At 42.8% G+C, this 27,518-nt stretch overlaps 1 protein-coding gene across 2 annotated transcripts in view; it reads left to right on the forward strand.

Moving 5' to 3' along the window:
* The window catches only part of slit1a (slit homolog 1a), an 86,881-nt gene that overhangs the window by 28,749 nt on the left and 30,614 nt on the right, over window positions 1-27,518 (forward strand). For both annotated transcript variants that reach the window (XM_082557290.1, XM_082557291.1), the window contains exons 5-9: window positions 18,687-18,758; window positions 19,553-19,624; window positions 20,612-20,683; window positions 21,468-21,631; window positions 25,425-25,572. In XM_082557290.1, coding sequence (XP_082413416.1) covers window positions 18,687-18,758; window positions 19,553-19,624; window positions 20,612-20,683; window positions 21,468-21,631; window positions 25,425-25,572 — 528 coding nt within the window. The remainder of the gene's footprint in view (window positions 1-18,686; window positions 18,759-19,552; window positions 19,625-20,611; window positions 20,684-21,467; window positions 21,632-25,424; window positions 25,573-27,518) is intronic.

The raw sequence follows: 27,518 nt of genomic DNA on the forward strand, positions 1-27,518 counted from the left end.
TCCTCAATCGTTGAGCTAGCCGTGGCCGGCTGTCCTTGGAGAGCCCTGGAGTGGCTTTCACGAAGGTCCACTAAACACACACACATGCAAACCTATATTATTGTTGCCGGAGCTTTAGGACTCATCACGAGAGCACGAGTGGTGAAATGAGCAAATCAGGGAGGTGCTTTTTTTTTTTTAAAATGAACCCTTATTTAAATTATTCAGCTTTCTACATTTTTATCTTTATAGCGTGTATGACCTCGGAACTAATGGCAAACCTGTTCTTGAATTCATTAGAAAATATCATTAGAAAATCCTAAGCATTTAGATCATCAATCAACAAGTGTTTGGCTCTCAAATTTAGCTTCATTGTGGATGACTCACTCTCCATGTTCCACGTCTGTGAGTCATCTGTGTTTTATTTAACTTTTAGCACTTGCTACAGGCAAGCATTTCCTTTTTTTGTTCGTCTTTTGCATTCCCTTTATCTTTTGCTTTTGCATGAAATTGGATCAGAGCTGTCTGTTGGCAAGAATGCGAGTAGCGACAAACTAGCACCCAGAATGGATTTTGCAATGCACTGCAGAAAAGGTCTGTGGTTGCTGTGCAGAAAAAAAGTATTCCCTCTGGAATCTGTTTTTCTCCTGCTGCGTCTGCATGTGTGTGTTCCAAAACCAACCATGAAGCTAAAATCGTTGCAAATTACTAGCTAAATCGCTGCATTGTGTTCTCGACACTCATAATGAGTCAGAAGGAATGCAATGTCTTCACCTGAGCTGTAACTGATAGCAGGTATAAAGAGGATCTCACATGTCCATGCAGAAAAAATCGAAAGAAAAAGCCTGGCAGTGGAGAGGGCATACCTGCACTGCGAGGCAGGGTGTGTCTGGTCTCTCAGGGTTCACCGCTCCGACTAAACCACAGTGGTAATGCAGCGGAAAATGACTCCAGAACCTGGCATATAAACTTAGGATCACTGTGATATTGAGAGAGTCGCTCGTGCTTTTTCCAAGCCTCGTACAGTTTCCGGAAGACTCATTAAGGAATCATTAAGTGAGGGAGCTGAAAGGTTCATATTCATGAAATTCATCAAAACAAGTTAGTGAAAGCAGCCAATGCATTTATTTAGTCGGCCAGCTGAATTCATCCAATGGGCTGCATTGATGTAGTGTTGACCCCGAACCACAGCGTGCACTGTTGTCAGTATGGCTTTGTTGGTAGTGCGGTGACCTTTCTTTGTGCCCATGTTTGGGCCAGTAACCTTGCTTTGTGTTGCTGTGTGTATCAGGGTGTAGTGTGACTCCCCTTATCCATAAATCACTGTCAGATTCCAATGGTACGAAGCAAAGCCTTCATCTGAAGCTTGGATAATAGGGTTGTTGTGTGTGTGTGTGTGTGAGTGAGTGTGTGTGTGTGTTTGCGTACCCAGACATTCATGTGTGTGAAGCCTGTTGCCCTTCATTTACCAATCAATGCCATGCAGGGTTTATGAAAATTCAGTGAGTGTGAGATGAGCTTTTTTCTTCAGATGAATATTGCACGAAACGCAGCACTGGGTGACAAAACACTCCATCGATTTTAAAGAAGGAAGGAGGCAGTGATTGAGGGAGGGGGGGTGGAGAGACAAGGGTGAGGGAATGAGGTTGATCGCTGGTGCGTGATGGAATAAACTGCAGATTTTCTGTCGCCTCGTGTGCATGTGTGACTGTGTGTGTACGTCCCACACAGGGGTCTAATAAATAAATTATGTCTGAAATCAGAGCAGCTCTCCCTAGACCATCTCCACTTCATGAGAAGTGCTTGTTTACAACTCCACACAGACACAAATACACAATCTCATGCTACATACTGCTCGGCTACTGGAAGGGACCAATATACTGTTGCTCTCTCCAGGAACACGTCTGTCCTGTGAGCCTCTAAGTGTGTGTTCCCGCTCTCAGGCCTTCATCGCATTACTTTCTGAATTCCTTCCATGTTGAGGGTGAAGGGATGGGAAGCATTACTGGGCAGGCCAAAGCAAACACACACACACACACACACACACACACACACACACACACACAAACATGCATATAAACACCTACCTTATGAGACGGACTGGAGAGCATTAGTGAGCTCAACAAAGCAAACACGGTGATAAAAGAAGGATTTGGGCAAATTCTGATGAGAGGAAGCGGTGGGGCAGGGAGAGGATTTACCCCCAGTATTCTGCAGGCCGGGGCACGACAGAAGCCCTGAGTTTTGTAACCAAACAGTGTGTGGCACTGACTCATAGTTCCTGTGTTTGCTCTGCGGGATGTCCTAACATATCATTACTTCTCTTAGGAAAAGCAACCTTCTCAAGAGAGACGGCTGCCTACCTTCCAGACAAAACCTGACCTTTAACTTTCTCCCAGCAGTAAATGAACCGATGCTTTTCTAGATGAACTGCGAGTGTAAACGAGAGATGGTGTTGGAGTGCTCGTGGGTGTGAAGGAGAGGGCAGTCGATGCACAGATGATTCCCATGGTTTTATTGTTTTTGGGAGATTTTCATACATTCCCATTTCTAAGCAACTGAAGCAAAGGTCAAAATGGAGGAAGGAAGACGAGAACAACAGACTAGAATGAGATGGAGGGAGAGAGATGTGTTGATGGTAGGGGATACAGCTCTGGAATGCTGCAGTGGTTTTAATTACAGACAAAGGAATGGGCTTTTTAAATATTTAGAGTACAGATGATCTCTCTGGCTGCATATGTTTGTGTGTTTGAGGCTGTGTGTGTGTTTGTGCGCATGTTTATTCGGATATGTGTGTGTGTGGGGCATTACATGTGTGGCGCATGTAAAGATTTTTACACTGGATACCTTACTGACTCCCAGTCCCAAACCCAAACTAGGAGTAGATTAGCTTGTAAACTTCTGAGGATGGGTTTGCGTCTTCTCCCAGTTTTATACCAGCAATAAAGCACACCTAACAGTCTTTAAATGAACAAGCAGGTAGAGAAACATATGCTTTAGCATATAGTGACTAGCCTACCTAGCGTGGGCTTGTAAGTTCTGAAATTTTCCAGTCATAGGAAGTGAGACTGATGCAAATCTCTGTGTCTATGTTACAGCTCTTTATTTTGGCTCGACACAACCAGAAGGAAATAGGCACCACATTGTGGTGCTATTTAAAAGTTTCGCTGTACAACTATTGAGTCAAACTGTCCTGGCAGCAGCCGACTAAGTACGATACCCCGCTGATCACCCGAAACCCCCCCAAAACAACCCCTGATAAAATCATCAGTTAAAAAAAGAGAGAGAGAGAGAGAGATATCATTCATACATCAAAAAGTTTAACTACCTCAGCTTTTATATACCACTTAAACTAGCAGGCCATAAAAAAGTCCCCCAAAACACTAAAAATAAGCTCAGTGAAAGATAAAACTAAACACACAAGAGAGAGGTGATACCAAAGAAGTGGTTTCAAAGTGCTAAATCTTGACAGTGTGGGTTGTGCTGTTATAGACGAGCCTGAACTGCTCTCACGGATCTAGCTCTCTGGTCGGCTGCATTTGTCTGACTGACATTAGAGTGCTAAAACATACAAGAGCAGTAATCTCCTCATCATTAATTAGAGACCTGCAGGATGTAAAGACATGCGACTGCAGTCTGTGAGCACTAAACCCCATAGGAAGTCGGGACGCCGGAGTTAAATGGAGCTATATCCTCCTTGCTGCTCTTGTTAAATGAGCGCTATCACGAGAGAGCCTTCTCTCCTTTCGTTGGTGTATTATGTGTTTATTCAGAGCGATGCCAAGGCCAGTCTAGACTCCGAATGGTAAATAGGCTGTAATTTTGAGGCAGCGCAGCGTACTGCAGCTTCACATTGATCTGTCATTGACGAAGTTAATAAGCGTGGACATGAGGCACGAAGCCTCATACAAAGACATCAAAGTGTCGGTGCAGTGACTGGCCCGCTGTGAGAATGGCCTTCAGGCAGACACCCGGGGAGCCTCAAGCCCCTGGCTTCCCAGGAGGGGAGAAGAGTGGAGGGAGGGCAAGGAGGTGGTGAGGATCTTGGCACTATGTGTAAAAAGTGTCTATCTCTCTATCTTTTTTTTTCTCCTGTCTTCCCTCACACATAAGCACATGTTTTTTGGTACGTGTATGCCATGTGTTTGTGCTTCCATATGAGAGTACGGCAACCTTTGAGCAGCAGACAAGATTCTTTAACTCAGTTCTTTCTGCCTCTGCTCACCACCTGCTGCTTGGGAACCTGCTGGCTACTCACACATATGTATACACACACACATGCAAGAGCAAAAGTCTCGCTACTTGGTAACCTCCTGGCTATCTGCCTTTTCATTCATTTCTGTCAACAGCAAGTAAGAGAAGGGGAAAAGGCAAAATCCAAGAACAAATATTAGCCCGTGCAGACAAAGGCATTCCAGACAGGGTTTTCACCCTCATTTGCTCATCCTTAAAGTCCCATCGTCCTTCTTCCCTCCATCTCTCCAGCTCCCTCCCCCCAGCCCCTCCCCTAACGCTGCTCTGTCCTCCTAAGGTCTCTCATTTCAGCTTAGAGTGGGGCATCTTTGCTGTTATTATCAATTTTGCAGAAGTTTAGCAAAGCACAATTGCAAATATAGTGAAAAATAGTGAAATGTGCATGTTTTTCAAAATTGCTCATTGCTTACAATAACACAAATATCCAAAAATTCAACATAAGAATCTAGTAGAGTTGTCATTTAGAATTTGTTGTGGGTATCAAACTTAACCTTCAAGTAAACTTCTCTGCACTAATAACCAAGACAGAACTAAAAGTGTTGTTTTTCATCATGAAATTGTCTCCATTCTTTTTGTTTTTTTTTCTGTGTTTCACTCAAACATGCTTATATGCTTTCCCAGGCACTTTGTTCTGTAAATACAATCACTGAAAGCTGATACAGCCAGCTTAGAAATAGTTAATCCCTTAAAACAAGTCAGACAAAGACTTTGAGTGAGTGATTCATCGACTGCTCAGATTTTGGGGACATCTTCCCCTCACAGGCTATTATTTCCCAGCTTTTTAGTATTCCTCCTTCTCCTGTCCGTCATCGTTTTCCCTCCCCTGCCTCTACGGGTTCAAGATGTCATCCTCATCCTTGTCAGAGAAGTCTAATGGATTGGTCACGCTCAGGGCCCTCCCAGCCTGACTCATAGAGCTGGGCTAAAAGGTCATTGCTAGGGTGAGATAGGAGCTGCGGGATAACGACATCCGCTTGGATGTTCCCAACTTTTTGTGTGTGTGATTTCAACAGTTTTATGTGTGCAACATATTATTTTTTCAGTAATCACCTCTGTACCTTTGTGCTGGGTAGCTGGCAGGACAGTTTGCAATGAAAGCAGTCAAACAAACCAAAGAAAATAAAAAGCAAAAGTCAGGGCAAGCATACAAATATGTTCTTACAGACACTTATGCACACATTCCCTGTGTCTGGCATATTCATCACAGCCTCTCTGGGCCTCTAGTTCTTTTTAGAGGTCAGAGGTGAAAATGGCATGGGCGCCTACATAGAAGCAGAGTATACATGTGTGTGATGATCTATTGCCATCTCAAGAAACACAAACCAAATGTATGTCTGGCAGAAATAAAGGTAAGTGAACACGTGATATGTGGTTTTCAAGTTCTAAAGGGTCAGCGTCAATTTTCCTCCAAACAGTTTGTGGTCTTTCTTGTGGTTTTCTCGATAGTTGCGTGATTTTCTTTCAGTCACATCATTATTTTTTCCTGTGTCACATATATCGCGTCGAAGGATTGCAGCAGACATCATTAATGCAGAGCACATTTCCACTCTGCTGTTGCAAATTTCTTTTGTTCCCTCTTTGACCTGGGCGATATTATATTGCCAGCCTATTGTCTCCTGGCCTGCATCTTAATTATCCTTTGTTTGTCCTCCGCCACCTACTCCTCCTCCTCATCCTCGACTTCCTCCCTCTGATTTTTTTCTCCCTCTTTCTTTCCTGGGTGGTGAGTTTTAATTTCATGCCCCCTGCTCTGGCAGTTGGTCCTTTAGTGAGTGCCAGGCTGGCTTTGTAACACACAGCGTCCTCGGGGGCTAACAGTCTCTTTAACACACACACACACACACACCCACACACACACAAACACACAGCCACAAGTATTCATGCTCTCAGCCCCGGGCTATGTATCGGCATCCATGCAGAACTTATGGCAATAAAATGATCCCGAAGTTGCTTTCAAGAACACACAAAAACACAGGCTGCCAAAGACATGATTACACAAGCAAGCACAGTGGCATGTTAGTTCAGCTAGAGCAAATGGACTTGATTCAGTACTCACACATATGGAACAAAACGCCACTGTATTCCCACTTATCCATCATCACTGTCATTGTTTCAGTAATTTATCTGAAGGTATTGGCCTCATCTGGCTAGTGACAGCTTGCTAACTGTACTGGCATGCCTTCATTACTTCAGCAGATGACTCTCAGCCCTGGGGAGTAATCAGTCTTTATGCTAATGTTTGGGGTTGATGACGGATGTGCTTTAGCCTCCATTGTGTTTGACACTGTAAGAAAAAGGAAAAATTATTGTGGGGTTTTTTGTTTTTTTTTTTGGGTTTTCTTTTTTCATTTTGGAGATATATTTTGTGAGTATGTCTGCGTGCTGGAGTGCACGTTTGGCCCCTGTGGTAATAGCCCATGCCTACAGCTGCACCTCTGCAAAGGTTCATTAATCCTGAAAGCAGAGTCTGGCCTCATCTTTATCTCCTGAGCATTGCAGATCACATCTGCAGCTCCAGGCCGGTCACTCATTAATGAACACACCTCAAGGCCATATGCGATGGTTCGAAAATATTTTAAGAAATCCAAGCAGGGAATATCACATACCAAATGAATAAAAGAGGCAGGTAGGCTGTCAGACAGCAAGAGCGATGTGTTTTTCAGTTACGGTGGTGCTCTGGTCAATCTAAAAACCTCACTTGGAATAACTTTAGATCCACCGAAACGATTCACATTAACATGTGCCATAATTCTTTTGAAAACATGTCGAACAATTCATAGTAAATGATCCTATTCACAAGCTCGAATTGTTGTCTTTGTCTGTCACTGTCTGGTTGCAAAGTTTGCTTCACTCACTCACTCAGTTGTCTACGCTGTATGTGGGCTGTCAGTGTGGGAGGATGAGGGTATTCTGAAGGAGTGTGGAAGACAGGGTAAACATCCAGAGGAGTCTGTGATGTCCATTGTTTAGCTCTTTCTCTCAGGACGACTCCCACCCACTGCAGCACAGCTGGGACCATTTGCATTGTCCGCCCCTTCCACTGCCATCCCCAGCCATGCTCTTACAAGCAGAACACACACACACACACACACACACACACACACACACACACACACACACACACACTACTCTCAAGGCTTAGTCACAATTCCAGCTGGGTACCTTTTTGTCTCCTAGCAACCAGCACCTCTGCGGTTTCTGGCCTCGCACCTTTAGTTTGGACTGCGAACCCATCCCAACACAAGGATTACAAACACACTCACCAGATGTGGGTTTTGAGTTGCTGCCTGAGCAAAATTGAATCTGCAAAGTATTGGGCCGTTAGCTCTTGTGGAATGACTTTCTTTATGCGGTGAAGTTAATGAAGAACACTGATAGAAATGAAAATGAAAGCCCAGAGGCTTTGAGGCACTCTGACTGCAGTTTTAATCCCAGCTTTCCAAAGGGTGTTTGCAAAACCCCTTATGAGCCCAAGAAAAAAAAGGTCAGCATGAATTCAAACGGACATCAAAACAAACTGTTAATTGAACAAAATCACCTCAAGGATCAGTATAATTCAAAAGACACAGAAGAAGCTGTGAAGTTGAAAGCTGAATCAAAAGAGAAAGAAAAAACAACATCACATATATTTTACATTTAGTTTGATAGACTTTGTGCATCTGTGTGTGTGCATTGCTGATTTGTGACTACAGCCATTTGGGGTCCTGACTGCCTCATGTTATATTCATGAAAGATTTCCATAGTCTCAGAGAACCTGCAGTTATTTATTCATACCTCTATGAATACCTCTGCTGACCCCTGACACACACACACACACACACACACACACACACACACACACACACACACACACACACACACACACACACACACACACACGTGTGTCATAGAATGGAAATATCGCCTCCTCAGATCTCTTCATACACACACATACACAGAAACAGTGCTAGCTGACCAGTGGTTAACCTTTAGCTTTTTACTTATGTAATAAGATATCTGGGACAGGCAGTGCAGTCTGAGCAGAAGGAGATGGAAAGTCCCTGAGTAGCTCTGACCTGAAACTCACCCAGGTGTTATTGTGTTATATGTATCCAGTGTACTTATTCTGGGCATCTGTGCTGTATTACTTCATCGTTAGGGTAAATTAGGAGAATAAGTGTATGCTTTTGCCTCTAGATGTTTGAAAAGTTTTGTTTCTGGGTTTTTTCTAGTCAGAAAAGCAAACAGAAATGATGTCTACACACAGAGTGGGCCTATAGATTGTCTTGAGTAGGCCTTGCCATACCCATTTTACTCCTCAGATATGTAACAAACCATGGCTGCTGCACTGAGAGCTTTTTATTTTTCTCATCCAAATTTCTGATGCTGCTAGAGACTGATGACTGTGGAAACATTAAAAGAAATCCTCAGTTTTTCCTTTTTATTGGCAAACATCTTTCAGTAGTAAGAACTATACTTTAGTAAGAAAACCTTTATCGTGGGCATCTCTGAATGAAGTCATCATTATCAAGATGCAAGCCTGATGTTAGGACATTAGAACGCCTGTAACCAATAATTCTAACAACAACTCTACACTGGACGAACTTATTACCATGAATATTACCATGCACGACTCTGATTCCACCTTAAATTTGTGAAAATGTGTTGTGTACACTTGGTGATCTTGCCTTTGGCAAACCCCGAGTGCCTATGTTGTGTGCTTTGTGGATTACTCGGTGCAGAAACATCAGGATGAGACCCCTGACTTACTGCTGATTACATTGCTCTCTTGCTGCCTTAGGATATTTTGTGTATGGAAGTCAAAGCACCGTACATGTGTATGCCTTGGAGTGTGTGTTTGTGTGCATGTGAGTGTGTCCTCTTAAAGATAAGGTGATATACAGCATGCCCAGGGAGAACTGTTGACTTGATGTCAGCCACAATGCACCTGTCTCATACATCACGGTGAGCCAGAGTCTGCAGTCTTTATTGTTCCATCACTTCTCCTCTCCTCTGTGTTATGGAACAACCGCCTCCCACTCAGTGCCTGTTGTTCCCCTCAACATCATAATGTGTATTTAACGGCATGGGTTATATTTAAGTCAGTGCACACCTGCGAAATGTAACCATTTAAATAAGTAATACAAATATATTTAAAATGATTAAAAGTTTAGAGAAGTAACTGTGTAGCCATTAAGTAGCGAGATGGGTTAAATGTACAGCGTGCAGGTTTCCATTTTAATGAAGTCTGTTTAGACTCTGCGTCCTTGACTTTGTATATCTAGGCATGTACCTTTGGGCTGTTTTTAAGTTGAGCTTTCAGAGGGATTTGGAGGGAGAACAAGCACAACGTAAAGGTAGCTACTCTGCTCACCTTCCCTCTGGCTTAGTCCTCTCGTCTCCTTTTGCGATACTTTCCATGTGTGATGGCAACTGTAAATGCTTAAAGTAATGACTGGGAGATCTCACTCTCGATTTCAGTCACTCTAGAGAATAGACGAGGGTGTATACAAGTTCTTTAGAGAAATCCAGAGGAAACGAGGAGGTGATTTATGCAGGGGTTCAGTTTGGTCAGCATTCATCAAATCTACTCTCCTCTGGTTCATGCTTTTTTTTTTCTATTCTCAGTCTTCCGAAAATGTTATCGTCTTTGCATGGAGTCAATTAGACCTCTCGAAGCTTGCTGTTTTTGTGTTGATTGAAATAGCTCCTGAATGTGTATCTTTGTGACAGTCCTCTGATCTGGTATCAGCTGCCTGTGGTTAGGTGCGGTGGATCTGTCATCACAGTGGCTCAATAACACTGACCTCAGACCAGCGTTTCCAGGAAAAGCTGTCATCCGATCTTCGGGATCAGTTTTCCACTTTCTAGGTAGCCAGCCATCCACAAAGAGGCATCTTTAACTAGTTTAGCAAGACCACACAGTATGTGTGCGCGCACAGGCTTGTGTGTGTGATAAAGGGAGAGTGAGACCGGCCAACCGGATTGACTTTGTTGTTTTTCTAAATGGCTGTCTCCTTCCCTTTTTCTCCCACCCTGGCTCTGTGTAAAACATTAGTCCAATCTAGTAAAATGATTTCCAGGCTATTCTGAGAGATGGAGATGATTATTTCTGGCTTGGAGCGAGCCCGCTGGCTAATGCACAGATAGGTAATAGGAGTGATAATGGACCTGTTGAGAGGTGGTTCTACCTCACCCTCCTGGCTTTTCCTCTTTTCTTCTCACATTGTTCTCCTATTGTCCAGCAGGTAGACAGCATGATGGATGGAGACAGGGCTTGGCTGTGCCCCTGTGCAAAGCATCGCTATCGTACACCCCGCTGTCTGTTGATAGTGCCTGTAAGCGTTTGTCATGATCGATGCTGCTCAGCCCTGCTCCATCATTCAGCCTGACTGCCAATGAAAGGCTTGGACACACTCAGAAACTCAAGCAGACATAATGGTAGGGGGAAATTAGGGTGAATCTAGAGCTCTGACCAAGTATAGATTTTCTCCCTCGTTCTTGCTATAGAAACCCTTTAACTTGCTTCATGGGTGGCAGCAGAGCACGCAGCCACATGTGTGCGGTCATATGGGACTTTTAAGCCTGCAAATACACACAGACATCATGAATCATTTACAGTGAAAGAAGAGATGTGGATAACAGTTAAACTAGCTCTGTCTTGAGTCTCAGTGTGTGTGTGTCAGCCATCATGTGGACTTGATAAGTTCCACTGACATTGTGTTTTCTCTTGGTGGTTGTTGAGTTTTCCAGTCTGGGAGCGCTGTGTGTTTCTCATTGGTTGGTGAGCTGCAGATGATTAGAGCGGAGTCCATCCATGAAATCCCCTTTAGGTCCCATCGAAAAGAGACAGTTTGAGGAAGTGTGTCTATGTGTGTGTGTTGTGAGAGTGAGGGGAAGGAGAGAGACAGAGCGTGTTAGGCTAGCTCTATTTTTCAGCATCAGAATAAATCATAAACTCTCCCCAGATGCGTCCACAATGGCCTCCCTTTCCCCTCTTTCAGCATGTGCAGAAGTGCAAGACTTTAGAGGGTTAAAGTTATAAACAAGAAGGCTGCTATGACAGTCCAACTGGCCTGCTGGAAATGAGATAATGCTGCTCAATGACATATTTCCTGCAGTCCATATAAATAAATAGAGAAAGTGACACTGCGGAGGAAAGGGGGAAGTGATAGTAGCTCCAATCAATTATTTTCCCTGCCTGTTTGTACTAGTTTTAGTTGACATTAGCTTTCAAAGTAAAACAAAGACAACAAAGACAAACAGATGCCACTGAAATGTGCTGCATTCAGTATTAGTCCAGTATTTGTTTTTCATTGTGATTCTTTGTATGGCCTATATTTAGTCCAAGAAGAGAGAAAAAGAGTAGGGAAGCAAGACTTTCTCTCTTGGGTTTTTGTGTAAGAGTATTCCTAAAGCAGCCTCGTTATTCTTCTCTTTGTAAAAGAAGCGATTTTTTCCGTCGCTGCTTACCAGTCCTCCTCCCACTAAGCTCTCTCCTCCTTTCTCCACCACAAAGGGATGAGAGAGGCACCTTACACACCGAGCATGCTAGTGTACCACATCTGTGCGCGTGTGCATGATAATTTGTGTGAGCATGAATGAAAGATTTTAAGACGTTAAGACGGTGTTTTGACCTGCAGATGATAATGGTAATCACGATGATGATGATAGTGGTGGTGTCTGGCTCGCTCGTCCAGATTGCACTTACTCCTTTGCGGAGGCACGAAACACTGAGGTCAGACAGCAGGGAGAAAGTGAAGGGAGGCACAGCTAAGAGGCATGTTTATCATTTATTTTAGCCGGAAGGGAAGCAAGACGTGAAGGTGTGGAGAGAGCAGGATTGGGGGAGGGCGTGAGGGTGAGAAGGAAGGCAGAGACAGTCTTGGCCGCACACAGGAACACTCAGTCACTCTCAGTCACTCTCTCCGGGCCACACAAATTCACATGTTCATGCCTGTGTTTTTGGCGAGGGTCCAAAGGCCTTGCAGACTCGATCTATGTGCTTTCTCACCTCATTGTCTTTATGTTATCCCCCCACACACATACACCTTCACTCATTTTTGTTCTCTTTCAGCTCAACCAAAGACCTGTCTACACATACAGTACACAAAGCGTGTCAGCACATTAAAGTTTTTGTTTATGTCTTCAACACACAAGGCATGTTTGTTAAGCTCAAAATAGACTCATGACTCTTCAGACTTACCTTTCTTATATTTTGCTTTATTTTTGTGTGTTATGGCCTCTGAGTGCTGATAACTGTCAAAATGTAACCCTTTCAAACTTCAAGGTTCTTTTTCTTTTAATTAAACTTTTTAAAATCATAGTCACCTTTTGTGGCTTGCCTGCCACTTCCTTGTGTTGTTCCTGGGATTTTACCAGGTTAAGTCTCTGGTCCAAAAAAAGAGTATCGACATTAAAGTCACCTGCAAAATTTCCTTTTTGAATCCCAGGCCTTCACTTTGATTGCTAATAAACATTTAGGTAATTATGCCCTTGACAGAGGAATAAATGATATGTAGACATAAACAGTTTGTGTATGTTTGGCTTAGTTTCTCTATCTGAAAGCATTGCTCTCTATTTGCAGTTGTATCTTGACTCATTTGTTGGTACATTTCCACGTGCAATGACTTCTTTTTGAAGGCCCACAGTTTGTTTATGTGGCTGTTTATATGTGTGTCTACTTGTGGGTTTTTAACATGCAGGGAGGAAGAAAGTAGTTAGCATTTAGTGGCAGCACACTGCCATTCTTTTAACAGCTCTCACACACCTCATTAACTCTCTTAATGAGTAAGTAATCAGACACATTCCCCCTCTGTCTTTCTGTCTTTTTCTCCCTCTTTAAATGGTAGAATAAAATTAAGAGCATTTGGCAAGGGTAAACATTTTCTTATCATGTAATCTAGTCGAGCTCTTGAGAAAACAAACACCCGGCCTAAAATAAATGCACTTACACAGGGACCATAGAGGGAAGTCTTTTAGAGAGATACTCTATTTATAATCGCCATAAAATTTAATTAGTAATAAATGGATCAGGAGCTTCTTTTCATTGACTGTGATATTTTTAAAATAGGTTGAAATGTTTTCGTAGCTTGACTGTATAACTCTTTGTAAAAGAACAATGCAGGAAGAGGTGGACTGAAGAGAGAGTGATGAAATAAGGGTGAACGGCTGTGAAGCAGCAACAGGAAATCTTCATCCCTTTCTGCATTACTGAGTTGCTGCCCTGTGAAAAAAAAGATTTCTATCCAGTGCATTTAAGTGATTTTCTTTGCTTTTGAAATTTAAAAGAGCTATCACCCAAACAAATCTCATCTCTTGATGGGAAGTGGTCTACATTTACCCACACTTTCATACATGTGACAGCGTTTCGAAAATAGCTGGTTTTCCCCAAGTTATGCAGCAGTGAAAAGCAAACAAACAAATAAGATGTATTTATTTCATTGCATATTTTTGAGAATATCTCTTTCAAAAACAACCTGAGTTCACCTTGAGAATGTTTAAGAAAAAGTATACAGAAAAGTAAAGTGTTAATAGTGACCAGCAGCTGTAGAAGGCATCAATGAAGTCGACAGAGTGCACACATCTTCTTAAAAGGCAGTTGAAATTTCTCCTAAGGAAAAGCTTTAAAACTAACATCATAAATAGGATTTATCCTCCCATGTATCAAAGCTTTTGACAGCCAAATGTGGAGGCACAAAGTCGGAAACTAAGAAATCTTTCGTGTATGACAGAGGCAGTTATTTGTTTTCACATGTAAGCTCATGTGCAAATATGTCTATGTGTATAAAGGTCATTACGAGATATAAATTACGCCCACACCAAATATCCTGAAGCTTTGCAGGTGTCAGCCACGAAATGTGTATAAAAGCTGGACTGCCTTAAAAGTGAAGCCAGTGCAGATGTGCCTTAAACTTGCTTTCTTCCTCATCATGATCATAAGAGGGAAACTTCAGGGATTTCTGAAAGAGGCTCAACTTAATAGAAGTTTATGAGATATAACACTACTTCGCAATTGATTTAGTGCAACACTCTCTTGGTGAGTTATTGGTTTAAAAAGCTACCTTTAATACAGCATAATGTTCATTTGGGTAATTATGGTCCCCTACAGGGCGGTGCCTCCGTAGTGTAGTGGTTAACGCACTGGCTTAGCAAGCAAAAGGTTTCTGCTTCCATTCCAGACAGAGACACTAATTCCCTTTTGGGTTGTGTCAGCAAGAGCATCCAGTGTAAAACTCTGCCAAATCAAACATGACAAGGGATCAGCTCAAAGAAGCTTTCATGATCCCATATAGAGCAAAATAGATGAAATAAATCCGACTACCTCGTGATCATCAAGTTGCTACCATGTGAACATGTAGCTTCCTTGAGTTTTAGTCAAAAAATTTAAATGCAAAAGCTGAAATGCCTGAAACGTTATACTTTGTTTTTAATTAAGTGGCTGAACTGCTTCAGCATCCCTAGATATTCATTTTGCCGTCACAAACAATGATTAAAGAATTAAAAGGGTCACAGCGTGTCTTTACGCTGGCGTTTTGATCCGTATATTAACATGAAACCATAGTAGGTATGTGTATCATGAAGGTATGTACAGTGTTAGTGTAGTGTACTGAGATAGAGATCAGAGGTTAATGATGTGAATCAGACAGGAACCAGACATTACCTTCAGCGTGGAGCTAATCTTCAGACCAGGCGCCTTGAGCTATGTCTGATAACATAGCTAATTATTTCAGATATAGACTCTGCGGGGATTCTTGTAAACCAGCATATCAGTAGCTACGTTTATTATCAGAGCAATTTACACTGATTAAACAATAAGATTGTTTGAGGTCCTGAATAAGTGAAACCTTAAAAAGCTTGACCGCAGTATATTAGAGACTGTAGTTCATACAGCGAAGACACACCTGAAAACATGTGTGTTACCGCATCATTACGGCAACAATGGGAATGAACTGTGAGCAACGTCACCCAGAAAGAGCCAGGGGTACATTAATGAACTAACTGCCCACTTGCATGGTATGTAGTGCATTAAGGTAAATGTATACCAGGTCTTGGCTCTTTTGAACACTCACTCTTGTTCACTCAAGCGTTGGATCGCACACCTATGATGAAAAAAAGGCATGCTGCGTGCAGGAAATAAGGAAAGAAAAAGTTGTAGGTCTAACATTATTGCAGCAAGTCCCTCAGCCTTGGAGTAGAGGCTGAGGGACTGCCTCGGGATATTCTTCAACGCATTGTAATGAGTGCATGGAAGGAGTCTGGGCAGTGGCGACTGCTGCAAAGCTCTGGTGGTTTCTTCTACCCCGAACAGAGCTCTGCGAGTGTCATGAAGCCCGGAGGTTATAACCGCTTCTCCTTCGTCTCCTGACTTTATCTGCTCCTGCAATCCACTATCTGACTCTGAGGTTAGATAAGTCTGATGCAGTACACACATTTTAAAACATATGCGCTGGCCAGACACTCAAATCCAAGATGATTTCATGAAGAAACAAGGCACAAAGAAGATGGAAGTGGTTCCTTTGCCAAGATGATTTCTGAACTATCTCTGGGCTGCTGCACAAGTGATGCACTGTCGTGGTATTTGCTAAAAGGCTTTAACATTAGATTTACTGTCGCTAGATTTTGTGTCAAACACCATGGTGACCATTATCTCTATTTGTGGTGACTGTTGTCATATAATCATGTCTGTTTTTGAATGGATCAGTGCTTCCCTGAAATCAGCTCGACTGAAATCAACTAATCAGAGATGTCAAAGTTCTCAGCAGCAACACAGTTGGAGCCAAGCTTAGAAAATACCAGTGAGGGGCAACCACAGACTATGTAAAATACAGTATGGTCTCCCACAGAAATGTCCTGTTTGCCATTTTAGGAATGTGTAAATGCAGAAATGTCGAGTTGCTAAATTTAATATTGTTCTGGGTCCTGTAGGAGTTTAACCCGTCGATAAATCCTTATAGAATACAGAAGACTTCAGACTCCAAACCATGACCACTGTGATTATTGTGTTTGATGTGACAAAGGGAGAGAAAGAAACATGCAAAGGGACAAAAGCAGTATAAGTAAATGAGATTTTCTGGCACTATAGATAGCATCATTTATAGTTGTCATGGGTTTTTTTGAGGGGGGGGGTGCACATTGTCCCAGAATAGACTTATATTTTTTAAGTGACCTCCCACGACCTCAGCACCAAATCCAGTCAAACAGCACCATAATTGGTAGTCTATAGATCACTCTAACCAATTGTGTTTTAGCATGCTAGCAGGATTGACGAGTTCACCCTAGAGCTATCATTTTACTACTTACAAAAATGGGATTGTCCTCATATCATCAGAGCTTTCCATCCTTTTCTCATGCCTGTCCCCATATTTATGTCTTTCTTCCTCTCCCAGCACCTACTGCCTCCGGCATTTAATGCCGCCTGAGCACAGCAATTTGTTGAAATTTCCCATTGGAGCCTGGGAGTGAACACACACATACAACCACCACACAGAGAAAAGATATCCTCATATGTCCAGGGGCAAGAAGTCATTAACCAAATGTATGCAGAAGATCACAAAAGAGACATCTTTTGTGTGTTGGTGGTTTTCTTTTGTTGTAGAAAGGTGAAGAGAAGGTGAGGGGACTAATTAGTAATTAGAGTTCAGGTCCAGGTAGACCTCCTTTGATAAGCAGCACCAATTCAGCCCGGGTGCCAGACTGACTCAGCTTTCATTTCTTCACTCATGCTGTTTTGCCAAGAGAACAACAAAGGAGCTGGAGGGAGCACAACCGTTCTGGCTCTCATGTTTGCTAGTTAGGAGACACGAAGCCGGTTTGGTGTTTGGGATATGATCCTGCAAAATATGGCAGACTGACAGAATAGCTAGATTATTGTTGTGTAATTGCCTAAATTGCCTGCTAACTGTGATGCCCTATATCTCAATGAAAGCAGATGTTATGCAGATCTTCCGAGAAAATGTAACTCAGAAACCTCACAGGATAAAATTAGAATGTGCCACTAGATGGAATATTTATGTTCTGTCTGAACGCGAGCCAGCGACGTGTGTGTTTCATTTGCACATCTGTACGTGCTCGTCAGGTTTTTGTGTGTTCAGAATAGCAGCCATATAAAGGGCTGCTTACTTGTTCCCTTATCCGCTAAATAAAAGTGCCCCTAACACGGTCATTCCCATGCAACATCATTGTAATGCCGTCTTTTAATGGAACAAGACTGTAAACACGGGGCAAGACCCTACAAGTCAGAGTAGACTGCCACAATTCAATCTGACCTCAATATTTTATGCCATGGAATCAAACACACAAATTCCATTTTAATTGTGGTGTATTTGCAGTGGCCTGCATAGTACTCTTTTAATTTTTGCTGTACCGTAAAGAAACAACCACCCATTCATTAGATGGATTGAGCAACACAACCGCTGTAATGCGTTTTACTCCCCTCTTTTGTATCCTGCCGAAACAATGTCTGTGCGATATTCATTCCCGGGAACATTCTGGAAAGCATCACCCAGTGGGGACACTATGTGAGACTGTGTGTCTTGGGAACTCATTTTAGCATTACCCCATGGGGGTTTTAGCGTGGATATTTGTTGTGTGCATCAGAGGATTGCATGCTGTGGTGCGCATGAACATTAACTAAGCAGGAGTCATCAAAGTCTGATTCTGGTGTTGTGCCTTAGCCCTTCTGTGGGTGACCATAAGTGCTCTGTTTACATCTGTCCGGGCTGTGGGAGCCTTCCTTGCATGAGGCAGGAGCCTCTCTGGTATCAGCCAAGAGTTTCCCTGAGTAGAGTATGTACAGAAGATGGTTACATGCTTTCTGAGTCAGGTTAGCTCACAATTTAAACAATAGGCAAAATACTGTGACAATTAAAATAGGTCTTGTGCTTCAAATACTGCTTTTCTCTCTGTTCGGGTCGATTATCACACACACACACTCACACACACACACCAAATATTATATGGGAAAATAATGCTCTTTGTGCTACTGCGGGAACACCACCAACATCTCATTGGTCGCTGCCCAGCTGTCTGTCTGCCCAACTGTCTGTGAACTGGTGCCTCACACCAGTGCATGGTCAGGGCACAGTGAACAAATTATAGCCTGAGTGAACATTGAATAATACAGCCAACAACAAAAAAAATAACATCTTCATTATGAATGAGTTGGCCATGCAGTATCAGACCTAAGGGTGTTGGCAGAAGGAAAAAAAATGCCCATAGCGTTCCTGTTCTGCACCATTGAGTGTGTTAAAAGAAAGAGCTACACTGAATAGAGTTTGATTCCTGCTGCTAGCAAAGCATGCTTAAACACTAGAAGTGAAAGGTTCACAGAGGAAATTGCTGGAACATGTTAACATTGCTTCCGAAATTGAGTTATATTGAACACACATCCTCTCAAAGTAAAAAAAGACCAAACCAAAGCGATAATCGAGGATGGATTGTCTCTAACCGATGCCTTCTTATTGTGTCCGCAGAGATCTGAGCGAGAACTACATCCAGTCCATTCCCAGAAAAGCTTTCAGGGGAGCTACAGACATCAAGAACCTGTGAGTACCTCACTCTTTCCAGGGTAAATGTGCTCTGCCCTGCAATGTACAGTTATCTTCGTTATTAAATAAGGATTGGTCTATAGAAGCTTTAAAAAAGTTATGAGGTTATGATGAATGCAACCAAAAAGTCTAGCAACATCTGAAAGTAACCACATTTACAAACTGAAAAATACATGAAAACAGTTAAGTGATTAAAAGTCGCTTAAGGAAGTATAAAAATAACTGGTTAATTAGTTATTAACATGATTCTAACATTGCAGTTATGGCAAGTCAATGAAGAGTCAAGCAAGATTATACAGAATAAATTATTATATTACAAGCTACTGTAAATGAACATTTTCCAATATTTATCCAGTCGGGTTAATGGCCTTTGGTAACCGCAAAACATTATGTACATGTCGGTATGTGTAATTCCAGCAGACTGTGCATCACACTGATTAAGTAGACTAACTACCTCACACACGCTCACACACACACACACACACACACACACACACGCACACACACACACACAGAGCTCCCCAAAGGCGTCTTGTAGCAACACTGATTTGCATCTTCGCACGGACACATACTGTAGATTTATGAGGTGTATCGATGCAGATAAACAATTAGTGAAGTGCTACTCTTGGGGTTACAAGAGCTGAGATGACTAAACCAGTATTGATTTACCACAATCCATCAGTGTTCTGCTCACTGTACCCATGATTACAAATAGCCTATAGGGAGGCGGAAAGATTGTTTACTGTATGTGCCTCGTGTAACAAAGGCTCTCTCTTGTGTGTGATCTGCAGCCAGCTGGATAAAAACCACATCAGCTGCATAGAGGACGGAGCCTTCAGAGCTCTGAGAGGCTTGGAAGTGCTGTAAGTATCTGAAGTGATGCTATTCATCCAACCCAGCCCTCTATTGTTCCATTAAAGCACTTAGTTAAATTAAGACATTGTTTTGGCCTCGCTAATAAGCATAACTAACAAAGCACAGGCCTGGCTTATACCAAAATACCCCCCTGTGGGCCTCACGAGGGGGCCAGCATCATGGAGACCAAGCTCCATTAAGTCACAGTTGACAGCAGTGTTCCCTTCGATCACATTAACACCCCCCACCTGCCCACCACTTCACCTCCATCTACACATCACCCACTTCTGGGCAGGCCATCTGACATTTGGGGGTTCCTACCATTTTACAAAAAAAAAAAAAAAAGAATCCTATTCAAGTTAGCACTCAATCCTCCATGCATTGGTGACCATGCTTAGCAGTTTTTGAACATTCAATTAATCATCCCTTGTCTAAAGTGTCCAAGCGGTCTCTGTTAGAGCTCTCCACCTGAAACAATTTAGACTTACAGTTCAGGCAGGGGGACGAGGGCACTTTGACAGGCTTGCTATTTTGATAGTGAAAGGCTGTTTTGCATGTGTGTTTGTGTATGAAGGGTTTGAAAAAAGTGACAGCTGCTGTCATGACATGGAGGAAATAGTCGTAGGGTTGTCACAGTGGTACAAGCAGGGATAGGGGGTTGTTTTGATAGGATCTGTATTTATAGGTTTCGTGGGGGGAGGAGGACAGCTTGCGTTGAAAGGGGGTAGCAGGTTGAAATATTGCAAAGGGTTATTAGGCTGATTGAAATGACCCGATTCTCTTTCTGCAGCTGATGCCCAGAGTTCGATGAAAGTGGTGTGATCATGACTGTGAGCTTGCCTGTGCATATTTGCATGCATGAATGTCTGCATCTGCGAGGAATAAGGTGCTAGACTCCTGATAGGCCACGAGAAGAAAGAGAGACGGGGAGAGTTTCAAAGAGAACTGATTCCAAAAAGTTTACCGATGCTAAAATCTTGTTTTCTTTTTCACAGAACGCTGAACAACAACAACATCAGCAGCATCCCCGTCTCTAGCTTCAACCACATGCCCAAACTACGGACTTTGTAAGTCTCACAAATCCCACCACTTTTCTACTGATCCGGAGATATTTCCCATAAAAATAAAACAATATTCCACACACAAACAGGCAAAGCAGAGAAAGGGCTGAGTCCTGTGTGATTTCAATGGGAGTAGACAGGTTCTGTCATTCCAGTCAATGTTGGGTGGCAGCCATAACCACAGAGTACCACAGAAGGGTCTGTAGCAATGCCAGGGGCCATTATTCCCTCCATCTAAAGACAACAACTGGCCCAGATAGACACAAATAGCCCCACAAGTCTATTGTGTATTGTGCATTGTATGTGATTACTAAATCTGAAATTATGCGCAAATTAAAACAATTATGCCTGCTGAAACTCTGGACCGTGACTCCACTGCTCTTGCGGTGACATTTTAGGCTCCCAGTGGGGTAGTATTATATGGCTTTTCTGTTTGTGTGCACACCATGCGTCTGCACACATGGATTTGCGAGTTAACACACATGCTCCAGAGGTCCACCTCACCACGGCAAGAGTTATTCTGGACAGGCACAGCACTGCAGGAATGCAGTGTTTGGAGTAGGTTTAGAAAAGACCTCTTTAGTGTTCCTCTTTTTTAGAAAGTGTCATTTATAATCATCCGTGCAGCGTATCATTTGTGTTTTGCCACAGGGATTGGATGTGATGAGTTGTAGGAAAGAATAGACACGTTTTATGCTATTTATGTCTTCAGCTTGTGGTATTTTAGACAGAAAAGGAAAACTTCTTCAATCAATCAACTTTTCTTTTTTTTCCCCCTCTCATTTAACAGCCGTCTCCACTCGAACAATCTGAACTGTGACTGTCACCTGGCGTGGTTGGCCCAGTGGCTCAGGCAGAGGCCTACAATTGGCTTATTCACACAATGCACTGCCCCTCCTGAGCTCAGAGGACTTAATGTGGCAGAAGTACAGAAGCATGAATTCAGCTGCTCAGGTAAGATACATTTACAATAAACTTTTGACCAGCAAACAATGCATTTTATAAAAGTTTTTTTTGTGCAAAAGGCAGCAAACAAAATGGTTCTTTATGACAACGTCTCCCTGTGGAGTAAATCTTTTACGGTCCCCTGGTCACACTGACACAAAAACACAGGAAGTATCCTGTGTTTTTGTTTCAGTGTGTATTCACCTGGCAGCCACATGATAAGCTGGCAACCCCATGCTCTCTTCTGGCCTTTGCATGAGTGCCCACCTCTTGAGGAGCTGGCGCTGTTGCAAGGAAAATGCCCAGCGCACAGCTGGAGCGATGGCTGCCCCCATTGACAGTAGACCCTCTCTCCTCAATTTGTCATTATTTATAGCTTCTCACCTTCTAGCACAAGGATAACCGTGGCTTTGAAATCACTATTTCTTTTGCGGTGTGTGCGCATGTGTGTGCGTGCGCGTGCACGTGTGTGTGTGAGAGACAGAGAGAGCATGTGCATGTGGGTGTGTCATGCCGTGCATTGGGGTTATCATATCCGGACAATGGAAAAACAGCATGAGAACCTCCACTCCCCACAAGGCCATCTCACTTGCAACGCCAGCTGCGAGGGGTGTTTGTGTCTACGTTTGTGTGTGTGTGTACCTCTCTCTGTCTCTCTCTCTCCATGGGTTGTGATTTTTACGCAGCCATACGGCGTGACAGCACAGATCATTAACTATTCATCGCCCAGGGAAAGAGACTCAAAGCGTGGGAGTGTAACGATTCCAGATACGAAAGGGGAGCAGGGGGTGTCAGGGAAATTTGGTTTCTGATAGGACACTGATACAGAAAGTTGAGGTTTCGAATGATGGAGAGCTGTAGTTCATGTAGCATACATATAAGCTGCTGTTGTGTAAAAATACCTAAAAAAGTTAGGAGTGTTGTAGACAGACAAACATTGATTTTTTTTTTTTTTTGAGAGTGTCAATAGCTGATCGTTTTTGTCCCTGCTAACACCAGCAGGAAATCTGCCGCTACTATGTATTTGTGTGTGTAAGTACACAGTGATGCACACACACAAACACATACTAACAGTTTCTTCTTGAGAGGATGAGTGACCAGAAGTTGAACTCCCAGTGAAGGACTCATTAGGGACTGGCTCGCTGGCACATGCATATACACACATACTCCTGTTTTTTGTTTTTTTTTTAGTATTTTTGATGTTCAGCACTGTGTGGTTGTGCGTGTATTTAGTGTGAGCTGTGACCAGGCCAGGCCACCTGCGGGGGATTTGGGGCGGGGTGGCGCTGTGTTGGAAGAAAAGAAGATGGAGAAGCGAGGCGTGTTGCTGTTATGAGAGGCAGGAGAAGGAAAACGGGGTACAGTGTGTTATTCATCGATTCGAAATATGATGAAATTCTGCAGCACCCTGTGTTATGACTCACTTTCTTTCAGTCCCAGTTTTAGGCTGGAAAGCACCACTGTATTGTAAATTTTTGCCTGTAATGAGCAGAGTAACACATTTACTGCTTCGCTTTGAGGAAAAATATTTTTCCAGGCAATGATTTATCATCGGTCCCCTTTAAAAATGGGGTCATTCTTTAATAGTTTAAAAAAACATTGCTGTGTGCTGTATACCAATACTTAATGATTAAAAAAAATGGAAAAGCGGATTTAAAAAGTACTAAATCCAGGTGAAAATTGGATTTTAAACAACATTTGCAGAATAAACACTCCTTCTTTAACTTTCTAAATGCTTGAAGGGACTCCTGTGCAAAACCAGTCACTCATTTGCGTTATCTCACAAATTTCTGCAGTGAGATGCATTTTCTGTTCTCCAAACAATTTTGTTTCTTTCAAAAAGGTTTTTAGGTTTGAAATCTGGCTGAAAATCTTTTTTCCCCTTAGCTGTAGCCAATTACACAAGCGTCAGTTTCTGCTTTAGGATACAGTTACTCCCGTTTGTCTTAATGGGCTTTTCTGTGTGTTGTTTTATTCAAACCAAACATTACGCATAACTCCCTTGATCGTTTGCAGCAGATCAAACCCAAAGTTAAAAGGTTCTTGTGCCAACATCATGCTCTATATGACAAAAAATGGATGACTAATTCTACCGCATAACTGCTCTCACAATATAATACAAAAGTAAAAATATTGTGTTTGAGATGAATAATTAATAATAAATTGCTTCAGGGTTGAATACAATACAGCTCTTGTAGTGTGAAACAGGAATTACCCTATAAAAATGGGAAACTGCAGAGGAGACAAATGGAAAGAGGCCAGCGATGGAGGGGAGTTAAATATCAAGACTTGTGAGCACATGGACAGAAGCTAATGGCTTGCAGTGATAAAGAGGCTGAAAATGAGGATGTTAAAAGGGAGTATGAAAGTACAGGTGGAGCAGGGGAAAACTGCTGGAAGAAGGAAAGCAAATAAAAGAAGGGCAATGGGAAGGTAACTGGGTAGCAGAGAAGGCGAATTGGAGAGATAATGGGGGATAGGCAGGAAAAAAAAAACAGGGGAGGAGCAAACATCAAACAGCTTCACCTCAAGTGTACCTGTCACAGAGCTGTCATTGTTAAGGGCGCTCCAGCTGTGCTCTGCACTCCCCCTGATCCCAGGCCTGTCAGATATGCCATGTTGGATCAGAAGGGAGTTTTTCTCTGCCCTACACCTGATCCCAGATCTGTCAAACCTCTGCCGTCCTCTGATCACAGTGCCTCATATCGCATGTGCTGAGGGACTGTACCAGTGTCACACTCGCGATGATAATCGCTGACTTGATTCCCAGATGTGTCGAAGCATTCCGTCCCATCAGGTAATTGATTATGATTGACCAGATGTATGAAGTCTGACCTTAAACATGTCTTATTAGCTAAATGGTCCAAACGCTCGCGCCAGTAATTTTATGGTAAACCATAATGATTCTGGAGTTATGCTTTCTCTGTCACCGACTTTCACCATCACTCACTCTGTCTTCCTCTCGCTGAATGTCTACTCCCACTTGGCTCTCTCGCCAACATTTTTCCACACAAGCTGAGCGATAGATAGGAACGCGATCAAATATTCATGGTTTGAAACTTGGATTAGTAATGCTGTGTAAATGAGGCCATTTAAAAGTCTGTTTTATTCATTTTATCTGGGTTAGACTTGCGTACACACATCTTGTACGCACACACCAAACACGCTGTACTGCCAGCGCAAGCGCCTGCTCTTCACCACACTGTTGACAGTGCCATAGCTATTTGAACAGGTATCTAGAGACAGTATGACGGGTTGTGTGCTCTGTATGCAAATTAAAAAGTTGAAGCTTTTTAGAAGTGGAGAGGTGGGGGGTTGTAAAGCTGAATGTGCAGAATGGCATCAGTTCTTCCCAGAGAACGCAGACTCAGGAGGAATATTTGCGAAGAGATCAATGGATGTTATTGGGAGACCTTCAATTGCCACTCCAGCTCATTCAAGCGCTTTCTCTCCCCTACATCTACTTCGGCACTGCTTTGATATATAACCTAGTTTCTTACCCACTGATTCTAAAAGCTATGTAAGTCTTTTTCTTTTATTTGTTTTTCTCATCCCTAGGAATGCGTGTTCATTTGCAATTCAGCTTATAAAACAAAGGCTTGATGACTTGAGCAGCCGCATAAGAGTTTGAGCCTCAATTAGGAGCATGAGGGGCTTTATATCACCACAGAAAGATCTCCAGCAATTACATCCATTACATCTTGTTATCCTGAAACCAACAAATTCACCTGTGCTCACACACCTGTAGCAGCTCCACATTCCTCTCTTTTATGCATATCCTTCCCTCTGATTGTCTCTTCAGGACACCAGGAGTCTTCAAGCCCGCAGCCTTGCAGCACTGGTGGAGGCTCTTGTCCTGCCATGTGTACCTGCAGTAACAACATCGTGGACTGTAGAGGAAAAGGTCTGACTGCCATCCCAGCAAACCTGCCTGAGAGCATGGCTGAAATGTGAGCGCACTACTTCTTTCTTTATCAAACATGTGACAAAAAAAAGCTTTTACAAAAGAAAAAAAAGTCTTCAAATAAAAACCATCTGTGTCTGAAAAATAATAAGTGCAAAATCTGATACCGCCTGAAAACTTTAGAAATATACATTTTTCATGACTGCTGCACTGCAGCTATCACAAATGTCCATAATTCTTTACAGAGTGTTTTCATGGACGAGTGACTGACATGGAAAAGATTCATTATAAACTCCTCAAAAATTCTTAACATTCTTAATTTAATTCTCTTTGCATCAGTCAACGTTTTCTTTAATTGTAGGGGTTTCACAAGGCCGGGGGAGATATGAGCATGCTTGTTTTATGTACGCATGCTGTTCTGGGTTAGTTTTTTCAGCATGAATCACCTGGCAGGGCATTCATCATTTTGCTGTGCACTGAGAACGACACATACAGTCTTACGGTCGACTGTAGATTGAAACTGCATGCTCTTATCAGCTCAGATGGCTGTGAACCACATGCGAGTGCTTTACTAACATCCCTCCCTCAGTTTATCAGCCCTCCAACATCTGTCTGAGTATTAACTGTTTACGGCCCAGGATACTGTAATTCCTAGGAATGCATGGCTAAACTTTTCAAACGAGTCTTTTTTAGTTCTCTTTATCGGGCTTTCATGCCACTCGCAGAAATCTGCATGAAATGGCACTGCAACTTTGTGATTTATGCATGGTGAGAAAAAAAGGAGGATGAAGGGAGGAAGCCAGCGGTCGCATTGCATGTTCTTCCAAGGAGCATGTGTGTCGTTAGGAGGACACAGCAAGTTTCTAGGTCTCCTCCTCCCCATGGGGTCTGTTTATAAATACCCAGCTACCATGGAAGTCACAGATCCCATGTTCCCCAACAACCCTGACCCATTTCTAGTGCAGTGGCGTTCTGAATTTCCTAATTTGGACATGCTGGTCCACACTTCTTGTTCTTCTCTAATTAAATGACCACCCAAGAAATACAGAGACATTTCTAAAAGCTAGGCTTCAGGCATCTTGCATTTTTACTTTTGGGATATAATTAATTCAGCCTGATCTTTAGTCCTGGTCTACAAACTGTAAAACATGGAAAAATTGAGATGCAGTTTTGCAATGTTTTATGGTTTGTAGACCTCCTCAGCATGCCCTCCAGTTGTAATGTTCCACAAGTGGGATATCATACACACTAATATGATCTATGAGACTAATAACCAGTGAGCTGCACTAATGGGTGACCAGGGAAGCTTCTGAAGGATAGCTCTATCATGCACGTTTTATAGAGAGTGGAGTCTATCTGGATAGCAGATGGGTTAGGCCATGTTAAAACCTTCCCTGCCCTTCACATCTAATTGGTGCTTTACTGTGTTCTGCTAATAAACTCTACTATGCTCTGACTCATCTTTTGCAAGACCACAAAGGTAAATCACTCTGTTATATTATGCCTATTCTGTCCTGCCCACCAGGGCCTTACCTTACAGGTTTAATTCCCACAATTTTCTTTCCTGTACCTGTGTCTCCTCCTCTCTTCATTTTTTTTATCACTACATTTCACTCTGTCCTCCCTCCCTGTCTCCCCCCATTGCCGGATTTCAAGGAAACAAATCAACGCCGAATAACTAAAAAAGAGGGGGTTGAGGCGCTGGTCCGTTCTGTAACTTGGTGCAGCAGGTTTGATCTGTGCTTGAAGTTCATTATAAAATCAGTTGCAATTACAGCAAGGGCGGCTGCTAGATATCAAGGCTAGCCTAATACCTTGTTAATGAGGCCCTCTGTAACTCACGAACACACACGCATGCTGCTCTCATTATGTACAAATCGGAGGATTGCGAACCTCTCTGCCCCGTTTTACCCTAATGAATGCCAGTGTTGTGTTTATGGCTGCCGAGGATGTGAGCTGGTTTCTGGTCCTCTGTCTTGTGAAACCAGGCCC

This window comes from Aulonocara stuartgranti, assembly GCF_965226115.1.
Source record: "Aulonocara stuartgranti genome assembly, chromosome: 13".
NCBI lineage: Eukaryota > Metazoa > Chordata > Actinopteri > Cichliformes > Cichlidae > Aulonocara > Aulonocara stuartgranti.